General features: G+C 40.1%; 1 protein-coding gene across 10 annotated transcripts in view; it reads left to right on the top strand.

Moving 5' to 3' along the window:
- Window positions 1–27,166, top strand: part of LTBP1 (latent transforming growth factor beta binding protein 1) — a 377,380-nt gene that overhangs the window by 279,189 nt on the left and 71,025 nt on the right. For all 10 annotated transcript variants that reach the window (XM_084625002.1, XM_084624994.1, XM_084624997.1 and 7 more), the window contains 5 exons: window positions 935–1,057; window positions 3,237–3,359; window positions 6,459–6,581; window positions 9,550–9,675; window positions 19,014–19,139. In XM_084625002.1, coding sequence (XP_084481128.1) covers window positions 935–1,057; window positions 3,237–3,359; window positions 6,459–6,581; window positions 9,550–9,675; window positions 19,014–19,139 — 621 coding nt within the window. The remainder of the gene's footprint in view (window positions 1–934; window positions 1,058–3,236; window positions 3,360–6,458; window positions 6,582–9,549; window positions 9,676–19,013; window positions 19,140–27,166) is intronic.

Consider the following 27,166-nt stretch of genomic DNA (forward strand, 5'->3'; position numbering starts at 1 on the left):
TTTCTTTTTAGTTGTATGATACAATTTTTTGCAATGATGTTGCTACCTATTGTGTCAAATATTTCTTCAAAAACTGTCATCGGGACAGGTTGGTTATTAACAAACAGTTGAAAATTTCAGCCACCCAATTCCGCTCCACATTTTTGGGTAGAATAAGTTTTGACATTTTTCCTGAATGTTTCCCACAATAGCAATGTGGGGGGGAGGGGTGCTAGTATTTGCAAGACACTGGCAACCGCTAGCATTTTTAACAGTGTTATCTATGCTTGCAAGGAGTAAGTTTGTAGAATACTGGAGTAAAAATGCCAGCACCTGGTGACACCTGATCTGCACTCAAGCTGCACCGGTGTAAGCAACAATGAGCAAATTAAGGGGGGAAAAGATTAGTGTAGATAAGGATAGTGTGGGCATAGCTAACTCATGGTAAGAACTGTGCTTTAAAACTGTTTACCAGCCTAGGGTAGAATACAGTTCAGGGATCAAGAAATTTTAGATCCATGTGTTTTAACAAAAAAAGTGTTCTAATCTAAACTGGATTATGTTTTTTAAATATGATTTGGACAGACTTTGGCTGGTCCACAATGGCTGACCAAATCATGTCAGAACCCAATTTAATTGGATCCATGTTCACACAAAATTTAAATACCATTCTATTGAAAGTCCTTGTAGATGGAAAAGGAGTACTTGTGGCACCTTAGAGACTAACCAATTTATTTGAGCATAAGCTTTCATGAGCTACAGCTCACTTCATCGGATGCATACTGTGGAAAGTGTAGAAGATCTTTTTATATACACAAAGCATGAAAAAATACCTCCTCCCACCCCACTCTCCTGCTGGTAATAGCTTATCTAAAGTGATCACTCTCCTTACAACGTGTAACAATGTGATAGGTACTAACGCATATATATATTCGTGCTTTCTTCGTATTCACAGATATAGATGAATGTCAGTATGGCAATCTCTGTACAAATGGACATTGTGAAAACATCGAGGGATCTTTCAGATGTACTTGTAGCCAAGGTTATAAACTATCTGCAGCAGGGGACCAGTGTGAAGGTAGGAATGTGGCTAAAACTCAGAATAATTCATCTAATGAGTCTATAGCATTTTGCATCCAGTAGGATCCCAAATGCTTTACAAAATAACTATTAATGCAAAACAACAAAATGTACAACATAAGCCCTGCATAGTTAAAATTTAAACAAGTCAGAAAATTCAAGAGCTAAAGTTTCTGTGTTAACTTGGCCTTGTTGTGCATTCTGTATACTTTGTAACATATATTATAAAATGTTATGATATCAAAGGCCTGGTCTACACTGGGGAGGGGGGAACAATCTAAGTTACGCAACTTCCGCTACATGAATAATACTTAGATCTACTTACTGTGGTGTCTTCACTGCAGTAAGTCTACGGCTGATGCTCTCGTGTTGACTCTGCCTGCACCTCTCGCCCTGGTGGAGTACTGGAGTCGACGGTAGAGTGCTCGGCGGTCGATTTATTGCATCTAGACTAGACGCAATAAATCGACCCCCGCGGATCAATCGCTGCCTGTCGATCCAGCGGGTAATGTAGACAAGCCCTAAAAGTATCATTCTAACAGTCTAACAAATACAAATAAACTCATGTAGCTGTTTTAGGGACTTGCTGTGGAAGCAGGAAGTAACCTGAGGATCTGTCCCTCAATCATCTTTTTATGACACATTTATACAATATCTAAGACAATGGGACTTCTTGGTACAATTGTAAAAGGAATAATACTAATGATAATTTATTTCAGATTTCCTGCCAAACTTAAACAAATTTTAGGGGAAGATTGAGGGGCTTGGAGGAGTGGCTCAGGAGGCAAGACAGTCTGAGTTTAGAGGAAATATTTAGGCAAAGCTAGTCTACGTCCTCAGAACCCTTTATGGAAAAACACATTTATCAAGCTAGGCATACATGGAAAGTTGGCCCTTCCTGAAATGCACACCTCTAAAATAAGGACCTGATCCTGCAATGTAATGCATGTTTCTAGACACTAACCAGTCAATTAAGTCAATGGAGCTTCATAAATGTTAAAGCCAAAGGGACCATTATGTTTATCTTATCTGACCTCCTGTATAACACAGTCCAAAGAACCTCACCCCAGTAATTTCTGCATCAAGTCCATCACTTCTTTTTGAGCTATACCATATCTTTTAGAGGGGCATCCAGGCTTGATTCAAAGACTGTAAGTGATGGAGAATCCACCACATCGTTTCACAGTGGTCTATCCATGCACATCACATTGCTGTTGACAGATATGAAATGGTATCTTTGTTTAATCAAAACCAATTTTGATCCCCTGCCCCTAGGGTGGACCATAACCAGCTAACATCTTTTTAAAGAAGTTAAAGCCTGTCAATACTAAGTGCTAAAACATTTTTAAGCACCACCAAATTAAAACTTGTTAGCTAATGCAATTTTTAAAAAAACACCTTTTTTTTTCTAGTTTAGACAAGCATTAAAGACCACACTGCTCCAGTAATACATGGCTCCCTAACATCATTCTGGGGTAATGGTTTGGTACTGACTCATAGAAACATGTGCTACCTTCTGAATCAGCAATACCACTTCCTGCAGAGTCCTATCCAATTTGGAGTATCCTATCCAAATCCAAATGTTGACCTGGGCTGACCCCACTTAAGTTTGTGAGAACTGAAGAGATCATTCTAAGCACTGCGGAATTACAGTGGGTATAGTAGCAAAGAGAGACATTTGACTCATCATAGTTACAGGATTAATTCTAATATAGAGCAACTGTTTAAATAAGAAAATCTAATCTTTATGTAAAATTTGACAGAAAAACAGCCTGCTAGTGTTTGCCTGAAAATCGCACCCTGTTAGAAGGTGGTGATTCTGTTGGAAATTGTTTTGTGCGTTTTGCTGACTCAGTGGGCCAGCTGGCTCATTACCTCAGCTAGCTATGTGGGAGGTGAAAGAAGCCCTCAGGCAAAGCATGTGTGTGTTCATGAAGGACAAATGGGTATTGAGAGAACCCTAAATGCAGGAGAAGTCTTAGGCTGAGGTTTCATCTAATAGTATTTTGAACTTACTTATTTGTTAGTAACCCAAACCAAAAGAAGAGTGATTTTCTTTTGACTCTTCAGTTTTGTTTGAGTGGGATGTTGAATACCTTCTGCTTAAAAACAGGCATTTTCAGAAGCACAGCATTACTGTTTTCTTTTTTAGATATATATTTTCTTTTCATTCATAGATATTGATGAATGCCAGCAACATCATCTCTGCACAAATGGGAATTGCAGAAACACAGATGGGTCTTTCAGATGTATTTGTAGCCAAGGTTACACATTATCATCTATGGGAGACCAATGTGAGGGTAAGTATGTGACTTAAACTACTTATGGATTTTTTCAATGAGATCCTGAGTATTCTAACCATAGGCACAGCCACTTCTGAGGATAGAAAAGGAAGATAGATTTTTCTCCTCTTCTCAATTCTTTACTATCCCATAGATGGTCTCTATCTGTACCACCCCATATCTCATGTATTCTTACACACACAGTTCCTGTCACCTGCACCTATGGCTCCATGAGGAAGGCGAGGAGAATAATTTGATTGTTTCTTTTGAATAAGGAAATCTCCTCCTTGCTCAAATTCTAAAACAGAGGGCTGTATTCATCCCTGGTTACAAATGCTTCTGCCATCATGGAAAGTCCACCTATGTGGCTGTCTGGATTACAGCTGCTTCTGTGGCTGGTTTGGGAGCCTGCAGCCAACCACCACAACCCCAAACAGAAGCACTGGCAGGGTGGCCTGGCTTAGCTCCTGTGGAGTCCTGTGTAAACGTTACCTGCCCTTCCCCACAGGTAAATCCTTCTGGAGCTTAGCAGCCTGGTCTGTCTCAGAAGTGCAATTTGCACAACAATTGTACAAAACAGAATAAATAAAAAATACACAGCAAAATGCAAGAAGATATGCTGTGCTGTAGGAAATGCTCTTCCTATCTTTTGGTGATATCCCAAATAAGATTTCGGTCCTGATATTAGCAAACTAATTCAATAATTAATTCAGATATATTCTCTGTCCTTGCTCATTCTCATTGCTTTGTGACATTCTTATATGAGCTTCATCTCAAGAAAATCTTCAGTCCAAAGGGGCTCTCTCCAGGCTTCAAGAACAGTTGTTCTGGGTTATCTTAGAGAAAAGCCCTCAGATGGTTGCACTTTGACATAGGCACAGACACAAGGAGGGCCAGAGTCTTCGCAGTGCTTCTTCACATACAACTCCTAGATCTTTAAGTCTCATGTATAGAACAAGATTGCACATGAAGGAGCTTTGGGAAATTCTGTTCAGGGGCTAGAATCAAATAAGACATGCAGAGAAAAAGGAAGATACCATCTCCACAGTGATTCAGTACCTCTGTTGGTGGGGGAAGAGCAGCGCAGGTAGATAGTCACAGGATCTTCCCTTCACAAACGAGGATGCCAGCTTCTCTTGCAATTCATAGAATCCAATGTTTTAAGAAATCAAAGAAAAAAATCTCTATTTCTTTGGGCTCTTGCATTCTGATCATAGGAACTATGAACAGTTACAATAGAAGAAGGTTTCAGAGTGGTAGCCGTGTTAGTCTGTATAGGCAAAAACAACGAGGCGTCCTTGTGGCACTTTAGAGACTAACAAATTTATTTGAGCATAAGCTTTCATGGGCTAGAACAAGCTTATACCCAAATAAAATGGTTAGTCTCCAATAGAAGAAGGGAGGTTTGGGTAGTATGTTAGGATTAATAAATTTTCACTTCGAATGAATTTGGCAGAAACCATTATCTTTTTGTGGGGTTTGGCATTTATTCAGGACAAAGGAGTCAATTTTTTCACTTGCTCTCGGTCAAAGTAAATTACCATTTAAATAAACCAACATTTTTTTCAGTTGAAAATATGATATAAATATAAAACACATTCATGTGAAATCAAATATGTTTATCAAGAATTCGCATAACGTCATCAGCATTAAGTGCAATTTTATCTGAAATAAGAACTTTCACATATGCAAGAAAGCTCTTTTAAAAAAAAAATAAAAGATTAAATCCCAGTGATATCTTGGCCTGAGTGCACATTCAGCCAAACTGTTCAAAGATCAGTTCAGAAAGAGCCTTATGTTCTTTTGTTGGGTTCATGTCCAAATGGAAAAGGCAGCATCATTTTGGTCTGCTAAAAAGTCATGCATAAAAGGTCAGAATAATAAAAAACCATCACATAAAACTCTTTATTTTCTGTATCAACGAAAATCCTATCTGCCTGTAGCCTATAAACTGTTTTTTTTCTATTTTATTTTCTTTTACTTTCTGTTTTTCCCGAAAACTAGTGAGGCACAATCACAAAACATTAAATGGCTTCCTTTGCAGTAGTGGAATAAGGTGTTTATATAGTATCCATGTAATGTAAGCATTTTTGCTATAATCACTTCTTTATATATTCCTATAACAAAATAGCTGATTTATTGCTTCCTCTCATTTATCAGTGTATCATTTCAGCTGCTACCATCATATTAATTTCACAGTGGTTGAGGCCCTGATTCTCAGTTGAGACTGTATCCCAAAGCCTATATGGGAGTTGGATCAGTCCACTAGTGTAAATCGATATAGCTGTATTGACTTCAGTGGAACCATGTTGAATTATATTTGCAGACAATGTGGACCAGAGTGTGAATTCTTAATATCATTACCAGTTTATAAAAGTTTGCATGGTGGCCCAGTAGTGTCCAAAACACACAGGTTCAGAAAGTACCAAAGCATGAATGCAACTCAATTTACAAAAGGTAACCAGGCAACATAGTTCATACAATTTATGCAGTAAGTATAAAATCCTACATGTCCACGTGGAACAGATTACATAATCTGTGCAGTGTTCAGTTATAAAAACTGTTTTGAGTGAGACTTCAGCATCCTATTGAATGACAGTAAATTAGTTTGTATTGTTTGCATGTCATGGAACTAATGTTGCAGAAGCATCATAGTGTTTGTGTTGTATGTACATCAGAATCTGTATTTGCGTCACCGTGGAGTTTGTGTTTTCTAAATGTGCAGCTGTTTTAGGTTTCTAAGCCATTGTAGTTGCTTGTAGTACAATAGTCCCACAGTTCCCATGGAAATGGGGGAGAATTTTGTAGAATTGTCTCTTGAGTATAGAGGGAGGGAGTTGTCTCAGTCAGCTTTACAATCAACATTGTGTGGGCATTCTTGTTAAGAATGTACAAATTCAAACTTTAACTGTAGAGAAATATTAGGGGGAAAATCTGAGCTGTGAATGTGTAGACAGGGAAATTAGACACACGCTACATTTAAAAATTGTTATTTTTATTTAAATGTAGTAAATATAAGCTGTTACCTCAAGTTGACATACCAGTATTAAATATGTCACTTTTAAGAGTTTATTCAGTTTTGAAATTGTCTAATTTTTGGCAATGGTTTGATTTCAGACATTAATGAATGCCTTCAAGACAGTGATATTTGTCTTAGAGGAAACTGCATGAATACTGAAGGTTCTTATGAGTGCACTTGTTCAGATGGCTTCCAGCAGATGGCCAACAGAGGATGTCAAGGTATAGTCTAATTCAGTTAGGGATATCTGAAGAATGTTTTAAATTATAGTATAAAAGAGAATCCCAAATCAACAGGATTACAAGCACCTTCTTACCCTTCTCTTCTTGCCATAAACAATCATCTGCTGTGCCACAGGCAGGCTTCTCTATACATTGAGAAACTGTTCCAACAGGCATAGTCTCAGCCTTCCTATCATGAGGTAGGAATTCTTCATAAACTAATATAAGGTTAGAGTTGTTGTGTCTTCCCAAGTCTTGAGAGAGATTCATTTTGATAGCACAGGTTGTGCTGAAAAATACAACAAATCATTTTATACCATTTTTATCAATGCTGTAGATCTGGTAAGTACACTATTTAAAAAATACAACCGGAAAATAAATGAAAAATAAGACTACACAATTAGGTATATTTATTTTGTATCTTGCTATAATTAATAATTCCACTTGACAGAGACAATAAATATTCACAGGCAAAACAATTATTAGCCAGCGATTAAGGCTGAAAGGATTTATCCCTTCAGATAAAATACTATTGAATTTTTTTCTCAAAGAACATAAATGTTTGAAAGTCTTGATAGCCGAAGATTAAGTGCCATTTAGCAAAAACACTCCAAAACATTTGAAAGCATGCAAATACATGGTTAAGATCAAAAAACCTTAATTCTGCCCCCATAACACTATTAACCTTCCATTTTCTTTGGAAGCATTTATTTTGGTTTCCAAGATTTTTTCTAACAGCTTTAAGACATCCCTATCCTATAACTAGGGACAGCTTACTTTCCAAAGATATTGTACCTTACCTACTCTTTTTACTCCGTGCATCTGATGAAGTGGGTTATAGCCCACGAAAGCTTATGCCCAAATACATTTGTTAGTCTCTAAGATGCCACAAGGACTCCTCGTTGTTTGTGCTATATATATAATTAAGCATAGGTATTGCTGGTGTCCATGGACTGTAAAGGTGGCTATAAAGGTGGCCAGAGTCTAAGCAAAACTGTATAGTTACGACTGACTGTAGCCATGTTGGTCACAGGATATTAGAATGACAAGGTGGGTGAGGTAATATCATTTGTTGAACCAACTTCTGTTGCGGAGAGAGACCAACTTTGGAGCTACAAAGAGCTCTTCTTCAGGTCTGGGAAAAGGAACTCCCAGCATCACAGCAAAATGCAAGGTGTAATAGATTGTTGAGCAAAAGTAGCTAGCACATATTTAAGGAACCATTCAAGGAAGGGTGGCCTGTTAACACCTCTGCAGTCCTAGGACCTAAAAAAAGGGTTAGTGTTGGGTTACAGATTGTTGCAATAAGCCATAAATCCAGTGTCTGTTCAGTCCATGTTTTTTAATGTCTAGCAGAGTAATGAATTTAAACTCCCACTGTGCACACATTTCACAAAGCAATCAATCTTTATCTAACCTATCAAACTCCTCATCCTCAAAGGAAACCTGCACAATACTTTCAAAAGACACCCGCCTCTCGTTAGTTAAGAGTAAGGATCTATATTTTTTGTGGTTACTGATCAGAAGAACCTTTCTGATGGATGGGTCAGGTTGTTTCAGAGTTTGTGGTTGACCTTAAGGTGGGGCTTATTTGGGTGACTTACCTGAATGTTTTTGAGTGTTTTATAAAGCAAAATCTAAAAGTACAATTATAGTCTGAAAAGTGACTATGTATAAATGGCACCACCTTAATCAACAGACCTGATCCTTGTATGTATTCAACCATCTGCTTACTTTGCTAACTAAAATATGTATTACTTCTTTTTACCTAGTTACGCTCCACAGCCAGTGAGACTCCAGAACAGGGGTTCTCAACCTATGTACATTGTGGGCCACATATACAGCTTTCTATGTGTTCTGTGGGTTCACTCACACAAGAATATTTATACTACCTGTATGGCCCTGAGGATATCACATGGGCCACAGATGTGTGCTGATTGGGCTGCAGACAGCCCGTGGGCTGTGGGTTGAGAAACGCTGCTCCAGAACATTGAGTTGATTTCTATTCTGGCTCATGCATCATCAACAGAATTACTAACTAAGTTCAAGTTGCAGAAATTTTTATCTTTGATGATGCTTGATCCAGAAAGAACAAAGAGTTGATTTTCTAATTCCAGGTTGAGTTTGCAGGGTAGGCAGGCAGAAAAAATATCTTTACTTGTAAAAACTGAGCAGTACTTGACTGCTCCGTATGCACTGACATCTTGAGAACATGCCCAAATTCTAAAGATGCTTTTTGGCTGCAGTGTGTAGAAAATCAGCTTATTGGAAACAAAATGTAATCTTCCAAACTCTGCTGTCAAGACCTTGTACTAAAATCTCGGCTGCGTTCTCGCCTTTTGTGCCACTTGAGCAGCACAGAGGGTCCAGAAAGCAATCAGAGTGGGCCATCTGAGAATTCTCCTTCTGACACAAGGGAGTTGTCAGCTAGTGCAGAGCTGATGTAGCTAGCCCCTGCACCACTCCCCATCCTCCTCTTAGCCGCATTGTAGGGAGTCAAGTGAAGGGAGCATTGCTTGACCAGAATGTACTCTCTGGCTGTGCTTAGCTGATATATTGGCCCTTAAAATCTGCTTAGCTGGTGGAAGTTAGTTCCATACGCTGCTCTAACCTGTGCTTGGGGTCAGGGTGGTGTAATTACTGGCTTCCTGGCACCCCCTCCCTCTCTGCCAAACTTCTGTTCAGCACCACAGAAAATCTGGCCCTTCACTCTAGTAAACATACTTTTACTGATTTAGCACTTTCACCCATGGCTGAAAACAGATCATGTATGACAAGTGGAGCACACTTCTGCTAACAGGTATCAGCATTCCTCACATACATTTTGGCAGTTTAACTGACCGTCATTAACCAATGTAAATAGGTTGTGGCAATATGCCAAACACTAATGCACGTTGGAATCTGCTTCACAAGTAATATTAGAGAGGGAAGTTTAAAACATTTTACAACTCTGCTCTGTGTTTTCCAGATATCGATGAATGTGAAGGATCTGAACTTTGTTTGCCACATGGGGAATGCCTAAATACAGATGGTTCTTTCCACTGCATTTGTGAACAAGGCTTTTCAGTTTCTACAGATGGCCAAACATGTGAAGGTGAGATGAGTAGTGATACCATAGTGAATTTCACCCTGTAGCCATATGCCACAGTAAGGATTTAATGTAGTTTAAGAGCTTATGTTGCTAAAAACTTTTCAAACAACATAAAAGTTGTCTTCTTCCTCATTTGAAGCACCTAAAGCTGTGTTAAATTTTTTAAAGAGAATCTAGAGAACTAAATATTAAATGCTTTGCTAATGCAATATTGAATGTGCATAGTTAGTCACAAGAAGTTAAGAAATGCAAAAATTAAAGGCCAGATTCTTACTCATTTAAGTGATCCCATTGATTGTATGGAACTAGTTGGGTAAATAAGGTAGTCACAATTTGGCTGTAAGATTCCAAAAGCAACATTAATATAGCAACCTTGCACATAAAGTATATGGTGTTTTATATTCTTGTTTTTCTGGAAAACATGTAGCTTAATATTACTGTTCATGTCATAAAATGTATAGTATGAAACGTACAGAACAAGCAGCAAGACTGAGTGAAGGTTAGAAACTTAACTTCTGCTTTTCTTGTCTTTTGGTGACTAACTGTGCAACCTTAATGCTTTATAATATTTAATAAATTAAACTGCAATGTGTGGGGGATTTAATTGCAAACGGAAAGTGAGAGATGGAAGGAGAGAGAGAGAGAATGGAATAAAGAAATGGGAAAAGGTGAGGGAGAAGCAAAAAGACACACAGCTATAAAGTGAAAAAACTATTCATAGCTGGAAAAAATTTTCTTTATTTTAAAATCCCCTTGAGGGGGTGGAAGGAGGGAATTGGTCACAAAATTCACATAAATTAGAGGGGGTATTCAGACTCCTGGCAAGTTTTAAGTGTGACCATTATTGCTACAAAGTTTAGGCACCTTTAATTTAGGGCTTCTCAAATATTTTAGCAGTAAAACCTTAACTTAATTTTTTAATGTTCTGATGGCTCTATTTGAAACATTAAAACCCTGTTTGTAATATGTTTAAAAATACAGACATGAAGGAAATATTCCTGCAGTAGAAATAAATCAAACTGGCAATCATGGTTAATTTCTTTTTGCATGAGGCTATTTTAAAATTCTGTCTTAGTGTTTTAGACATTTTTAAATTTTTTGTCAGAGCTACAAATAAATAGCTCTTCAAATTAGAATTTTCAATTTTAAACCAAACTCATACATTCCCCCTCTTTTTCTCCCTCCCCCTTTTCACATGCACGTACACACATATATAGATCTTTTTCAAAAATGGTAGTAAAAACAGTTCCAGTAATAACAATGGTGAGAAACCTCAACCACAGGCATGGAAAGTTTGCAGATGAGGTGCACTTGGGGTTTTTGTTTGGCTCCAACATAAGAAAGTGTCCTGTTGCTGATTGAAAGCACACACTTGCCAGTGGTGCTGCTCTACCGTCCTTTGGGTAAATTTTAAAAAAGAGATTTATGATCCGTAATACACAGAAAACATAATTTTTGCCATCAACAAAGTAAGAAGTAAAAGTTCCACTAACCAGATTAAGAATGGTCATTCATAGAGATACATGGACTATTCAATCGAGAAATATTGTGAAATATATAACAACGATTCAAGAGGAATAAAACCAAAATTAAACAATGCAAACAAACACACACAAAAAAACCAGCAGGCATCTTGAGAAGCAATTCTAGAGAATTCATGAATAGCAGAAATACTGGATAGAGTTATAAGCAGCTTTGTGTTGGAAATTAGGGGAGATGGACTTCAGACACCCAACCAGCTTCTCCACTCCAAATGTTAGTTTGTTGGAGGCCAATTAACCCATGTAAATTTATTTACATATGGTGCCACCTCTACAAACCTCACCCCATCAGTCTACTCAGGGCTGGTACAAAGACCTTCTCTGCAATGGAGAGGGCATGTGGAGATGTCCTGCGTGGTTACTGTATTCATTCCCCCCACCTTGTGAAAGATATACCGGGAGGAAAATTGAAGTAATTTTTGTCTAGCATATACCTGCTGTAGTAATAACTAATAAAGCCAAACATGCTGTTGGCAATGGGACATTGCTGTACTACCATGAAGAGATTGTCATAAAATATTTAGAACTGATATGGCATCAACCATCTTGTCAGTGCTCAGTAATTAATAGTAGCATGAACTGAAAGAGCCATTTTTTTTTTGTGCCATTAGAATAGCCTTGTCAGGTAGAGAAGAGACAGTGCATCTGAAGAGTTCTGGCAGTGGGATGCATTTTTATGATCTCAAACAATGAAAATACTTCAAAGTTGTCCCAGAATCCAGACTGCTAAAATTATTCATGTAAAATTGTGCAGGATATATAGACTCCATCCAGTATTTAGCAGGGAAAGGGTTAAATGTCTTCAGTTTCTGAACAAGAATACTATAGTAGGTGTCTTCCTCACCATAGAGCGTAAGGAAGAAGTCAGAAAGGTTTAAACTAAACACTCTATATCACAAGAACAAAACGAAACTCTATGTTAAAGGAACATTATCAAGGTTGCAAAGTCAGACACTCAAAAAGTTAGGAAATGCCAGAATTAAACAGCAACCTCAACTAAACAAAAGCAGTAACTGCTAGTTTTAGGGGTCCCACAAAACAATGAGGAAGTCTGGCTGGGTCTGTGCCAGTTAATTAACCAGCACTATTCCCAGAGATGTGGTGGCATCATTGATGATGATGGTTATGTGTACAAAGTTAATCTTAATTACAAACAAAAAGCCAGATTTTTAACCAAATAGAAAAGGATTAAATCAGAAGAATATTTATATGCAGGCATCTAATATATTTATAAACAATGGAGAGTAAAATAAAAAGTGTAAAACCCATTAACTGTGCTTCACAGGTAACTGGTGGTGTATATGGGATGCAGATCAGGCAGTATATTCGACACTAGGAAATGTACTTTAATAACTTGACTAAACACGGCTGTTTATAGTCTCCTGAAGCAGTAATAATCCTTTTAAGTTATAATTGGCTACTGTATGCAATCGTTTTAATTTTAAAAAATAATAAAAATATAAAGATCTAAAGCTGAAAAAAGCTTTCAAGCAGACACCAATCACTTCAGTCCTGGTTTTTGTATGTCCATAATTTTCAGAATTCAGTTTAGCATAAAATTTAAAAAAAAGAACAGAAACAAAAAGAACTTATAACATTCCAGGTGTTGTGAGAGGATGTGGCTTCCAGCTGCGGAAGCTACTGTTCTGCACACTAGTTGCCTTTATGAATTTTATTTCTAGATAAGTGAATGAGAATAGCTGTTTATATCATCAGAGTAGAGACTAAGGACATTTTGCTGGATTTAGCTGCCTTTAGTAACCTGGAAAGAAGATTTTCCATCTCTCTGGGTTGTTTTCTTACAAGTTCAGATGTTTTCTGAAAAGTTAAAAACAACGTAAGATGATTAAGGAGCTTGTGTGGTTTAATCCTGGTCTTGAGTCTTTATGGCTACTGGCCAAAGTAAGCTGCACAGCTGTGTAGACTCTACCGTCTTCGAAGGAGTAAATCAAACCTTTGTAGTAGCTGTGGTATTCCATCACTGCCCCCTTCCCAGGAGCTGAATCTGGTGATCAGGCTTGACAGAGTTACCTAATAAGGAAACTCTTGGAAGTAACACTGGGGGACTCATTAGCTTTCCATTGAGCTTGTTGAGATTCTTGCAAAGGTTCTTCCCTAGCTAACTGTCAGCCAGCTTTGGCAGCAATAAGTCATGGCAGCATTCTCGGTGCTAAGCAACAGCCCTGCCCTGATACCCAAGCCTCTACTCTGGTCCTGGCGACACTCAATTCTGTCCCCAGCTCCACCCCCAGTGCCTCTTCCGGGAATCCCCCCAGCATCTCCCCTCTCTGTGCCAAGAACCAACTCACACATAGTAGCTCCCAACACATCTAAGTGCTACCATAACATGTCTGTATCTTTCAGCCCACCGGAGCTCCCCATTCTTTCTGCTTCTTCCCTACTCCACTTCGTAGCTGTCATACCTCTGAGCTGTCAGGGCACTTCTGTGAATAGATCTTTCTCAAACAAAAAAATGGAAATTCATACACAAAAACACTATATTGTGTATCAGTTAAGGCTATTGTACACACAAAATACCTACCATAAACCTCAACATTGGGGAAATGAGAAGTTAAGTGATGAAAAATACATAATTTCTATCCCTCCATCCAGACACCTTACTACTTTGCATAGCCATTGTTCACCACAGACCACACATCACAACCTTAACTGTGCCCTTGCTGGGAAGAGAAGGAGGTTTTGGGAAGGAGGAGCAGGAACTCTGGCACTCCTCTGGAGCCATGGTATGGTCCACTAAATGTGCAAGTGAATTCCTCCAATGTAGTGTGCAGAGGCCATCATCACAGGCATGCTAGACCCCCAACTTAAATATTCTACAGTGAAGTCGGAAACTCCATCCTTGACCTGTCAAAAGTAAACCCAAAATAAATTCATGGCACTTTCCAAAATGGGCCACCTTTTGGTGAACGCTTAATAGTTTCCTAGCAAGCTTCAACAGCCCTCTCACATGTCCTGAAGTAGACAGATTGGGTTCCAAGCCATAATGTATCCACCCTGACCCTGAGGCTAAAGCAGTGACCCAGAACTTGAATGGAAAAAAGAGAAACTTCTTCCTTAAGCCGGAGGTGCAAATCACCATCACCACATGGAATAGCCACCCAGCAATACTTCACGTGGCCATCTAAACACTATATTCAAAATCCTAGTTATTCTGACTTCCCCCTCATCATTACTATTATTGTTATTTATTAGGAGTATTATGGAAGTACCTAAAGGTCTCAGCCAATATTGGGGCCTTTTGTGCTAAGCACTATACTGTACAAGCATGTAGAAGGAAACAGTCCCCGCCCTGGAAAACTTACAATCTGAATAGAATTCAGTGCAATTTAGGCAGATACCTAAAGTTAATCACATCTTTAGGTGCTTTCCTGAAAGCAATGTTTCCCTTAATTTGGATTCAAGTGCTTTGCTGAATAGGTATAGACTTAAGTACATACTTAAATGTTTTGCTGATTTGAGGCATTCCTTTTAAGATCCTAGTTATTCAGGCCTCAGTCCTGTACTCATTATTCAGGTAAAACTCTTACTGATTTCAGATCAGTAGGAGTTTTGATTAAGAAATGCAGAACTGGCATTAGATTTTGAAATATATCATAATCACAAAGCTACATTTTAATTGTACAGACATATGCTATCTTAGTATGTTCCCCCACTTTTGTCTCCATGTAGCAAGATGTTTGCCCATTACAAGTCACATACTTTACAGGGTGATTAAAGCAACAAATGCCCTTTCCGGCTGTAAAACAGGAGGCCTTTGAGTGAGCTGTCTAGACAAGGAAAAATATTTGGTGCTTGGACCCTCTCTGTAGGTTCCCAGTCACTCACTGTATGAGTCAGTCGTGTTCAGACTGTGTACTTTTAAAAACAAAATCATCCTCTGTGGATGTGTTATATATTTAATTAGGACACTTGTTGCAATGATGGATTTTGTTTCTGCTGCTTTTCAGTCAATGACCTCACTTTACCTTTTGAGAACAGACTTATATGATCCTTTCCCATCTGTTTTCTTTAATATATAGCTATTACGAGAAAAGGATACTGTAATTTATATAATTTTAAATTCCTAGTTCTTGTCTTCTCTGTGTAGACTTTTAATAGAATAACTGTGTTCTGTGGCTCAGGAATCCCTGTTATTAAATTGTAATTGGCCACTGGAAATATATGCAATGCATTGCTTTGTATTGTCTTATACACTTGGCTCTCAATCCTATATTCCTTACTCAGACGGAATTCTCATTTGATCTGAATGGAAGTTTTGTCTGAATAAAGAGTGCAGGATCATAACCGTTCTCTGTGTCCACATGTACAAAACTCTGCAAACCACAATATAAGGTTAATGAATAAAATAAGATCTTATTCTGAGTAGCAAGAGGAGACGGTCAGAAAAGTGCATCCATAAGTGCAGGTATCCTGGGTCTCTCATAGTACACTTGCTTTTGCTTTTTAATAATAATTGTCCTATAGTTGTGGTGATTGGTTAGGAGATGGAAGTATTTGGAATCCAAGACAAGTTTTTGACCTCTCAGCCTTGATAATGTTTCTTTAACACTATAATACAGATACACGTATTGGCTACTCTTACTGCTCTGTTAATTTTACTGATTTTTTTTTGTGATGTTGAACAGTTCAATAACCAATTATTTGACAGCCCATTCCCATTATCACATTCAGTTCCTGTGAGATAAATGTATTAATGATTGTATTCTTCACCAAAGACAAATAACCATTTTCAAGATTAATTACTGCAGTATTTTTCCTTGATCTGTTTAATAAATCAAGATAAAAAGAATTATATTAAAAGAACATGTATTGGCAAAAATCAATCATCTATTTACTAACCACTGATAAAAGTTTTATCATTCCAAGTAATATTACCTTTAATAGTAAAATATTCTTGTGGCAATCCAAGCTACGAGTGAAAAAAATTATACCAAATACAATAATAAATATAACAAGAAAAATATTTCTAAATTTCAGTGCAATGTTGGAAATTTTACATTAACGTAAGTATATATTTTACACATTTTTACATAAGTTTTACATACATTAATAGAGGCTAATTAAACAGAACAGCTTAGGAGAGAAAGTGATAAATTCTCCACCACTTGGAGTCTTTAAAACAAGATTAGGTGTCTTTCTAAAAGATATGTTCTAGTTCCACCACAATGTATTGGGCTTGATGGAGGAATCACTGGGTGAAGTTCTATGACCTGTGTTATACAGGAGGTCAGACTGGATGATCAGAGTAATCCCTTTTGGCCTTAGAAGTATATGAGGGAGACTCTTCCCCCCTGGTCCAGTCCCTTTATGCTGTGTAAAGAGGCCAGAACAGCATAGAGAGGCTCTGAAGGCCCTAGTTCCAGCTGAGGGAAAATTCCTTTAGAACACCATCTGAGGCAGACAACCAAAGGCTGTTCTCCAAGTACTCCTTCACAAGACTCTGCATGGGGACAGGAGTGGGGCTATGAGTGGGATGGGTGTGTTGGCTAGAACCATAGCCTGTAGCACTGCAGAGATTCTGGGTAGTGCTGCTGCGGTAGGCAGGCAGTGAAAACATAGGCGCCAACTCCATGGGTGCTGCGGGGCTGGAGCACCCATGGGGAAGAATTAGCAGGTGCTCCACACCCACCAGCAGCCAAGCTCCCCCCACCCCCAACCTCTCCTCCTCCCTCGAGCATAGCGTCCCTGCTCCTCCCCCTCTCAGCACTTCCTACCCGCCACCTAACAGCTGTTTGGCGGCGCTTAGGACTTTCAGGGAGGGAGAGGGAGGAGTGGGGACGTGGTGCACTCTGGGGAGGAGGCAGTAAAGAGGTGGGGCAGGGGTGGGGACTTGGGGGAAGGGGGTGGAATTGGGGCAGGCAGGGGCGGGGCCAGGGGTGGGGGGATCAAGCACCCACGGGGCAGAGGGGAAGTCTGGGCCTATGAGTGAAAGGCTACCAAAATTTAGGCAGCCATTGAGGGGCAGTGACCAAGTGATTCAGAGACCTTAGATTTCCTTGACCCCTTTCAATTGGACTTTAGATCTGGGTATTTTTAAGAGAAGTCATTGATATCATTGCTCAATGACCTCTTTCAGGAGATGAACAAGGCATGTCTTTCCTGATTCTTTTAGGCATTTGGTATTGTAAATGATGAGGTGTTGTTGACACAGCTCCAAACACTGGGAGAGGTAGACAGAGCTGCACTTGAATGTCTCCATTCTTTCCTTTCTGAGAAATACCAAAGAGTAGCATTGTGGAAATGCTCATCTGTCCGAAGGGTTGTCTTATATGGTGTGGTTCAAAGTTCTGTTCTGTCAACTTTCCAGCCGAATGAATATGTAAAGCCTTTAGTAGAGATGGCAAGAATGAGTATAGGTGCCATCAGTATGAGGTTGGTTGGGAATGAGATGTTGAATCTCCATTCCCAGGGTTTTTTTTCTTGGAATCCTTCTATAATTTACTTTTTCTCAGTTTCTGTATGCTTTAATGTGCACAACTAATTTCACATACAGCTACAGCCTAAACTTGGTGCATTTTATAAAGTAAAAAGAATCACTTGGTTCACCACTGAAATGCAGCCACCTCAGCAGCAGAACACTGAAGGTGTTCCACAGTGGACAGCATCACTACTCAACATTTACAATAGCTTTTAGAAATGGAATGCAGAAATAACTTCTCCATTTGAAATTGCAGGGGTGATTTAAGATGGCAAAATGTAATAACCCAAACTGGGATTTAGCCAGGATACTGGGGTTAACATTCTTACTCCTGAAAAACATGCCATGAGATTTTTAATGACCACAAGTGGTCAGGACTTCGGTTTTAGGTCTTATTTTGAATGGAGATTAAAATAATATATTCACGGTATTCATAATACACTTATAACAACAGACTGCTCTCTGCCACAAGCAGACTCTTTATAGGCTGACGTGGCAATTGAGTCAGTCAGAAGAGCAGACTTACTCAGCACAGTACTCTAGGATGCTCACTAGGGCGGGCAACAAACCAGAAATAGGAGCTACACACTAAGACCTCAATTCTGAAAATACTTCTGCACCTTAAAAACTTGACAGACCTGAGTAAGGGCTGTTCATGTGTATAAATCTACAGAATTAGTGCCTAAAGGCCCGATCTGCAAATCCTTGCTACTGGCACTTGTGCAGAAGCCCAACATAAGGTCTGTGCTACTCTGTAAGTCCCACTTATGCGCTGAAAAGCATATGCTTATGTTCCATTGATTTCAATGGGACTTAAATACATTTATGTGCGTTGCTGAATTGGGGCCTCCGTGTGTTGGCTTTCTCCACAGGCGTGAACTTTACCAATATTGTTTACTATTTAACACTAAAATGATGGACACCATAGAAAACACTAAAAGAGAGAGCTCCATTTACAAGAATTGTATTATTTACGGTGATTTTTGTTGGATCAAGCTCTAATATTGTGGAGAGGGAGATGGCTAGAATTTGCCAGGCTTGCGTAAAATTAAATTTAGGAAGTTGTTGTTTCAGTGTTTGTCTATCTGCATGCAGCTGTTATAGTAGAGTAAATCTGAAGCATGTATGTACATCACTATTATTATATTGTTCTAGAAAAATGTACTTATAGATGCTCATAAGTTAATTATCTGTAGAATATTATCTGACCAGTAATATTTTTATTTCTTGTCCTTTGTATTTGTTTCCCTTAAAATCTACAGATACACTAACTGTATCTACTTGTAGAGATGTAATTGTCTACCTGTCAAACTGCCTTTGTATTATTATGTCTGTCTGATGTTAAAATGTCTTATTTCCAGATGTTGATGAATGTGTTAACAGCACTCTATGTGGCAGTCATGGGTTCTGTGAAAATACACCTGGTTCCTACCGCTGCCTTTGTTACCAGGGGTATCAGGACCCACAGGATGGGCAAGGGTGTGTGGGTGAGTTTTTAGATTTTATAATCAGTACTGCATCACCTCAGGGATGAAAAACTGATTTAAACAGAATTTATTTCTTCATAAAATTATTTTGTCTTCCATCATTTTATGTTAAATTGCACCATTTCAGAGTAACATAGGACTCAAATATGTCTTGCTCTCTAAACCCTGTATACCATGTGGGTACTTACTGTGTATCTGTTAAAGGAGAATCTGTTTTTAAGGTTGGAGTGGAAACCAACAGCAAATAAGCTGCGCCACTCATTTTATCTATTTAAAAAAAAAACCACTATTTCTGCAAATGTCAAGCCATTCACAAATATAAATCATAATGGATTGAATTTAATACTTCAGCTTATTTAAATGCAACATCTGTTTAGTCTCTTAGTTGACTAGCCAGAACTCTGTACTACCTCCTACAGGAAATATAGTCTGGTGTGTGGTACAGCCTGTCTGAATTAAACAGCACACCTCCTTAGAAACAGTGTGTTTGAACAGGTTTTAACATTACCTTCAAGCTCCAGGAAAGACACCTATCACTGTGAAAAGATGTGAGAATTCCATAAATGTGTAAATATTGTAGATTTCTCTAGTGAGTAATAGATTTCCAAATCTGTTGTTAATAGTGGTGGTTGGACCTGAACACCACAAGTTTCTAATATAAAATTAATACCAGATCAACAAAAGGTATTCGTTAAGGAATTTCTTCGGACTAGATTCAGGATGAAAGACATTTGCCAGTAACACTACGCTGAATGAAAACAGAGGGGAATGAAAGAGTGGTAAAAATAATTTTTTTATATATATTCAGTAAAAAATGGTTTTACTGAAAAATTCTTCTGGTCCACTTTTAGGGCTCAGCTTGCAAGGTGCTGAGTATTCTGACCCATATTTAAAAAGAAAAACAGAGTTTTAGACCTTAAATTATTTTTCATTGAAATGCGACATTTGCTACTCTTAACATCTGGTGTGGGAGCACCACTTCAGAGAGAGCCAGTGCTCCTTTTGAAATTCATTTCAGTGTGATGGACCGGATTCACAGCACTCCCTTCACACAACTCAGGCAGGCAGCACAAAGAGAGCCTTGGAGGGGATTCCTTAGGACCGAAATCTATCCATCGCTGGAGGGAAATCCACAGAAGCCATAAAGCCAGCATAGCTGGCTCCTGTGCCACCCATCCATTGCAGCCCTAACATAATATGGGATAAGGGAATGTGACCAGAGTTCATGGTGTCCAACTATTCCCAGATGATGGGAACCAAGGCCAGTATTAGAACAATAATGGACATAAAATTAGGGAGGCATAAGCAACAAGCCCCCCCCCTTGTCAAGAGGCTACACAAACAGAAAACTCAATAATAGTGGGGGATTTGAATTATTCCCATATTGACTGGGTACATGTCACCTCAGGGGGGGATGCAGAGACAAAATTTCTAGATACTATTAATGACTGCTTCTTGGAGAAGCTAGTCCTGCAAACCCCTAAGGCAGGGGTGGGCAAACTACAGCCCGTGGGCCGGATCCAGCCTGCCAGCTGTTTTAATCTGGCCCTTGAGCTTCTGCTGGTGAGCGGAGTCTGGGGCTTGCCCCGTTCCGGCGCTCCAGCCGGGGAGCAGGGTGGGAGGCTGCTCCACGCAGCTCCCGGAAGCAGCGGCATGGCCCCTCTCTAGCTCCTACATGTAGGGGAAGCCAGGGGGCTCCGCTCTGCATGCTGCCCCCACCCCAAGCACCGCCCCCGCAGCTCCCATTGAGAGCTGCAGGAGCGGTGCCTGTGGATGGGGCAGCATGCAGAGCTGCCGGCCACGCCTCCGTGTCCGAGCCGGAGAAGAGACATGCCGCTGCTTCCGGGAGCCGCTTGAACTAAGAGCCACCCGGAGCCTGCACCCCTGAGCCTCTCCCCATGCTCCAATCCCCTGCCCCAGCCCTGATCCCCCTCCCACTCTCTGAACCCCTCGCTCCCAGCCTGGAGCACCCTCCTGCACCCCAAACTCCTCATCCCCAGCCCCACTACAGAGCCTGCTCCTCCAGCCGGAGCACCTGCCCCCGCACCGCACTCCCCGCCCCAGACCGGAGCTCCCTCCCGCACCCTGAACTCCTCATTTCTGGCCCCACCCTGGAGCCCATACCCCCAACCAGAGCCCCAACCAGAGCCCCCTCCCTCACCCCAACCCCAATTTTGTGAGCATTCATGGCCTGCCATACAATTTCTGTTCCCAGATGTGGCCCTCCAGCCAAAAAGTTTGCCTACCCCTGCCCTAAGGGGAGAGGCAATTCTTGATTTAATCCTCTAAGTGGAGCACAGAATTTGGTTCAAGAGGTGAATTTAGCTGAACCACTCAGTAATAGCTACTGTAATGCAATTAAATTACATTTCCTCCTTGTAGGGGAGGAAAATACCAAAGAAACCCATCACAATAGCATTTAACTTCAAACACAAAAATGAGGAGGCTAGTTAAACAGAAACTAAAAGGAACAGTCACAATAATAAAATATGCCTGCAAGCTGCATGGAAACTATCTAAAAACAACATAATCGCATCTCAAACTAAATGTATACCCCCAAGTTAAAAACAAACAAACAAAAATGCCACCATGGCTAAATGACAGAGTAAAATAGACAGAGACACAGACATCCTTTAAAATTGGAAGTGAAATCCTATGGAGGAAAATAGAAAGGAGTATAAATTCTGGCAAGTGAAAGGTAAAAATATAATTAGACAGGCCAAAAAAGAATTTGAAGAACAACTAGCAAAAGACACAAAAATTAACGGAAAAAAAATTCTTTATGTACATCAGAAGCAGGAAGCCACTGGATGATTGAGGTGCTAAAGGAGCACCCAGGGAAGACACAGCTGTTGCACAGAAGCTAAACAAATTATTTGCATTGGTCTTCACTGCAGAGGATATGAGGAAGATTCCCACAGCTGAGCCATTCTTTTTAGGTGACAAATATGAAGAACTGTCCCAGATTGAGGTGTCAATAGAGGAGTTTTGGGAATAAATTGTTAAATTAAATGGTAATAAGTGGCTAGGACCAGATGATGTTCACCCAAGAGTTGTAAAGGAACTCGAATATGAAATTGTAGAACTATTAACTGTGGTAATAGCAGTTTTAAAGCAGCCTCTGTACCAGATGACTGGAGGATAGCTAATGTAATGGCAATTTTTAAAAAAGGCTTCAGAGCAATCCTGGCTATTACAGGCTGTAAGCCTAGCTTCAGTACCAGGCAAATTGGCTGAAGCTACAGTAAAGAACAGAATTATCAGACACATAAATGAACATAATACATTGAGGAAAAGTCAATACAGTTTTTGTAAAGGAAAATCGTGCTTTAACAATCTATTGGAATTCTCTGAGGGTGTGAATGAGCATGTGGACAAAGGTGATCCAGTTGATACAGTGTATTTAGACTTTCAGAAAGTCTTTGACAAGGTGCCTCACCAAAGGCTCTTTAGCAAACTAAACAGTCATGAGATAAGAGGAAAGGTCCTATCATGGATCAGCAACTACGTAAAAGAATAAATGGGTGAGGTTTGTCTATGCATTACACAAAGTAAAACTATTTCCCCATGTTTATTCAGAGGCAGCAAGTTTAAAACAAACCAGAGGAAGTACTTCTTCACACAACATGCAGTCAATTTGTGGCACTTGTTGCCAGTGGATGTTGTGAAAGTCAAAAATATATCTGGGTTCAAAAAAGAGTTCGATAAATTCATAGAGGATAGCAGAGCCAGTGCTAGCCCATTGGGGACCCTAAGCAGGAATATTTTTGCCCTCCCTCACAATAGTAAAACAAGCAAGTTCTTATAATAAAAAGCGAATTGGGAGGGCTCTTGAACTGCTCAGGGCCTCAAGCAGTTGCTTAGTCTGCTTATGGGGCCTAGTGCCAGCTCTGGAGAATAAGTCCATCAGTGGCTATTGGCCAATACAGTCAGGGACACAACCCCATGTTTTGACTGCCAGAAGCTGGAACTGATTGACAAGGGATGGGTCACTTGATAATAGCCCTGTTCTGTTCATTCCCTCTGAAGCACCTGGCACTCACTGGCTACTCTCAGAAGACAGGATACTGGGCTAGATCAGTTGGTTCTCAACCAGGGGCCTGCGGCGCCCTGCAGGGCTGCGAGAGGTTTCAGGAGGTCCGCCAAGCAGGAGCCCAGGGCAGAATGCCAAAGCCCCATCACATTGGGCTGAAACCTGGGGCCTTGAGCCCCACCACACAGGGCTGAAGCCTGAGCAATGTAGCTTCTTGGGGGACCCGTGGCATGGGGCCTTGGGTAATTGCCCTGCTTGCTACCCCTTAACGCTGGCCCTGGCTTTTATATGCAGAAAACCAGTTGTTGTGGCACAGGTGGGCCGTGGAGTTTTTATAGCATATTGGGGTGGGCCTCTGCAAGAATAAGGTTGAGAACCTCTGGGCTAGATGGACCATTGATCTGACCCAGTATAGCCATTCTTATGTTGTGCTCTCCCTCCACTGCAGTGGATGGATCTGGCCCTATGAACTGTTCTTAAAACAGATTGGCCTTTGTACACAGTTTGTACTTCATTAGAACTGCATCATGACTGTTCAGTTTATGGCTTTTATCAGATTCTGCTACAAGCTGTCAATAGGCCTTTTCAACTTAGTTTGTACTTTATTTCTCTAAGGATTAGTAGAAATAGAAAAAAGACCTTTACTGTTGTGCATTCTCTTTCACATGATTTAATTTGTGGAATACAGTTATATTTCGTAAAGAGTTCTGATTTTTAACTCTTTACTGATAGAAACCTGAGAGAGAGGTTACTGGTTATATGGTATATGGATAACTCCTGATATCACTCACATCAATGGCAAAAATTCCTAATGACTTCAATAGGAGTAGGAGCTGACTCTAAAAATCAGAATGCATAAATGCTTTTTAAAGCAAATATCTGTCTGTTTCTTAGTTAATGATGGGGGGGGGAGTTATTATTAAACAACATGTTGAAAATTTGCTTTAGTTTTTCTGTGACTGCAACTTCTAGTTTGGCCTGTTTGACCTTGTTGAGACCCTAAAGGTGCTTAAAATGAAGCAGATGCATAAGCGTTTGCAGGTTCAGAGCCCAGCTGAGCTCTGTATTCTGAATAGGGGTCATTTGCACAGTATAGCCCATCAGTCATGAAGCAATGAGTATTTCCTTGATTTTATATAGTTTATTTTATAATAAGTGGGTGTTGCCAACTTGTAGAAGTCTGTGGTTACCTACAGAATGATGGAGGTGTTAGTAGTGACTACTAGTACAGATTGCATTGAGAATTTAAATTACAGTGGGGGTAAAATCCCTGTCTTAAACAAACAAATGATTTCATTGAGTTTCCAATTTCTGCACACTATCTCTTCCTGGGCAAAGGGAGTTTTCTGTAATGTTTCCTCTGCCAGTATTACTAAATCTTTTAGAAAACAAATACTTTAAAATGCTCTTTTACAAATATGGTCCTGACAGCCCTCACCTTTGTTCAGCTCCCTTTAGCTAGACAAATACAGCTCCTACGAACTCCAGACTAAACATGCACACTCTGATAATGTCTCCCAAGTGAGCTAGTTGGGAATTTATATGTAAAACATTCTAAATGATCCTCCTAATTTGGCATAACCTATTCTAGTAATGCCCAGAATACCTAGAGCTCTCACATTCCATGAGCTATTTCTCTTTTTTGTTACCGCCTGCCGTCCTCCACGGTTGTGTTCAGCACATGGCTCCAGGAAGACAGACTGGGCTGCTCCAGGAGCTGGGGGATGGATATATCCAGTTCCTCACTATCATACCCAAATATGCAACACCCAAACCTGGCCTCAGAAAAATGATGTAACCAATGTATAGAGTTTTACTGGCAAAAGTAATGATTACCTTACAGGTTCTGAGGGCACAGTTAAGTTAGTGCATATGTGCACAATTCTGGAGAATTGGATATATGCTTTGCAGGTGGCTACATGGTGGAAAGGAAAGGGATTTTGTTGTGCAGGTAAGGAGTCTGAGTCTGTTTGGTTTTCTGATGTTTGGGTGGTAAGGCATGTTAACTTGAGACCCCAATTCAGGAAAGCACTTAAGCACATGCTTCAGTTCATCACTTAAGGACATTCTTAAATCCCATTGTCTTAAGCACATACTTGGGTGCTATGCTGAATAGAGATGCTTTCCTTGATGGGGCCCTTCATCTGATGTGAATGCCAGTGTTGCTTCAACTTGTGATTTCTTTAATTTTAGTGATTGAATTGAAAGGAAATAAATTCTTGCAAAATTAATTCTATGGGAGTGATGGGTTTTTTTTTTCCAGTGGTATGAAACATAAACTCAGAGAAATTAAGCCTATTTGAACTAATGGAAATAGGCTTAGCAGAATTCAGTTTAAATAGATAGATGTTGATAAACATCCTGAAATCAATGGTAAAACTGTCGGTAACAGGAGTGCAACCTGCAGGGATCGGGTGTCACCAACCCTGCAGCAGTGCAACTGCAGCCCTACTGTTATGGACCTGCTCCCTCACTCCGGTGATGGTGGAGCTGCAGGGGTCTCTCTCTGGTGCCGCAGGGCCGATGGCACCTGATCACTGCAGGCGCAAGGTGTGAGGAAGGCTGTGGTCCTGGCAGGGCAGAGCAGAGATCCCAGGCTAGGTTGTGAGAAGAGGGAGGCTGAGCCCCCAGCCATGAGGGAGGCCACCCTGCTGATGAATGGCTCCGTCCCTGGCCAGGAGCCATCTGCAGCTGGGTGGCCTCCCCCATGGCCAGGGACTTGTCCTTGTGGCCCTGGCTGGGGGTCTCTGCTGTCTCTGTCAAGAACACGACCTTCCCTCACCTTGTGCCTGGAGGGATCAGATGTCACCAGTCCTGTAGCTGTGCAGGGAGACTTCTGCTGTCATGACCCCACTCTCACACTCACCTGCCAGGAGTGTGGGAGCCATCCCTGGTCAGGAACTGTGCAGCAGTACCTCACAGCCCCTTGCAGTCCTGGCTAGTATCTCTACTCCGCTGGGCCAGGCTCACAGCCTCCCCCTCAGCTTGGGCCCCGCAGCTGTGCAGGGGGCCCCTGCAGCCCCGCTGTCAGTGCTGGGAACTCTCAGCACCCCTGCTGTCAGCCCTAAACCCAACCCGACCCCCACCCCACCTTAATTTCTGGCAACTATAAAAATAGTTAAAAATCAGAAAAAAATAAAAATTACTCATTGATATTACTCATTGACATTAGAAAAAAAATCAAAATTGGATACTGCCAATCCTAAATACAAGCTGTCCCATATGGCGCTGTGTTGATATTTGCTTTTCTTTTGTAATGTCACAATCAGTGGTTTGTGTGTAATATTTTGCATATAATGACTTTTCAAATACTAAGGCAAATTCAGGCGGGAAAGTAAGGAAGAGAAGAAGAAGTAAAGAAAGTTTGTGGAAGCTTTTTGTTTCTGGCTGTTCGTAAAATGAATGGGATTCTGCCCTGTGGAAGAACCTCACAGTTTTGCTGACTTGGATATGTGATAATGAGATTATAGGAGATGTTGAAAGTATTCAAACATGCTTATAAATTATTTTGATGTAAACGGTCTACCAAAAACATTTTTTATGGAAAATATGTGTTTGCATACTTTGTAAACAGTGTTCCCGAAAGCAGACTTTGAACTTCTTGATATGCAGCAAACAAAATAAAATAATTAATTAAATGAATTTAGAAAGTGTCAAGTTAGCTGATCCAGATAAGATAAAAACATATAAAATCAGTAGTGTAGTATATTATATGGCTACATTTTTATTTTGGTGGATAAAAAAAGAGCCAGTATGCTTTGTTACAAATATTATACTGTATATTGTCAATTAAATATACAAAAAATAAATGTATAAATTATGAAAAATAATGTAATAATTTTACAGTTATGTAGTTAGTGGATGTGCTGTATTGTGGACAGTCAGATGTAAAACCCCGATAGATTTCAGTGGGAGCAGAGTTAAGCCAGTGCTGAGCTTTTTGGTAATTCCGTGTCATTCAAACCATAGACAACTCTCCTTTCAAATGGCAACT

Source organism: Lepidochelys olivacea, assembly GCF_965140295.1.
Source record: "Lepidochelys olivacea isolate rLepOli2 genome assembly, chromosome: 3".
In the NCBI taxonomy this organism is placed as follows: domain Eukaryota; kingdom Metazoa; phylum Chordata; order Testudines; family Cheloniidae; genus Lepidochelys; species Lepidochelys olivacea.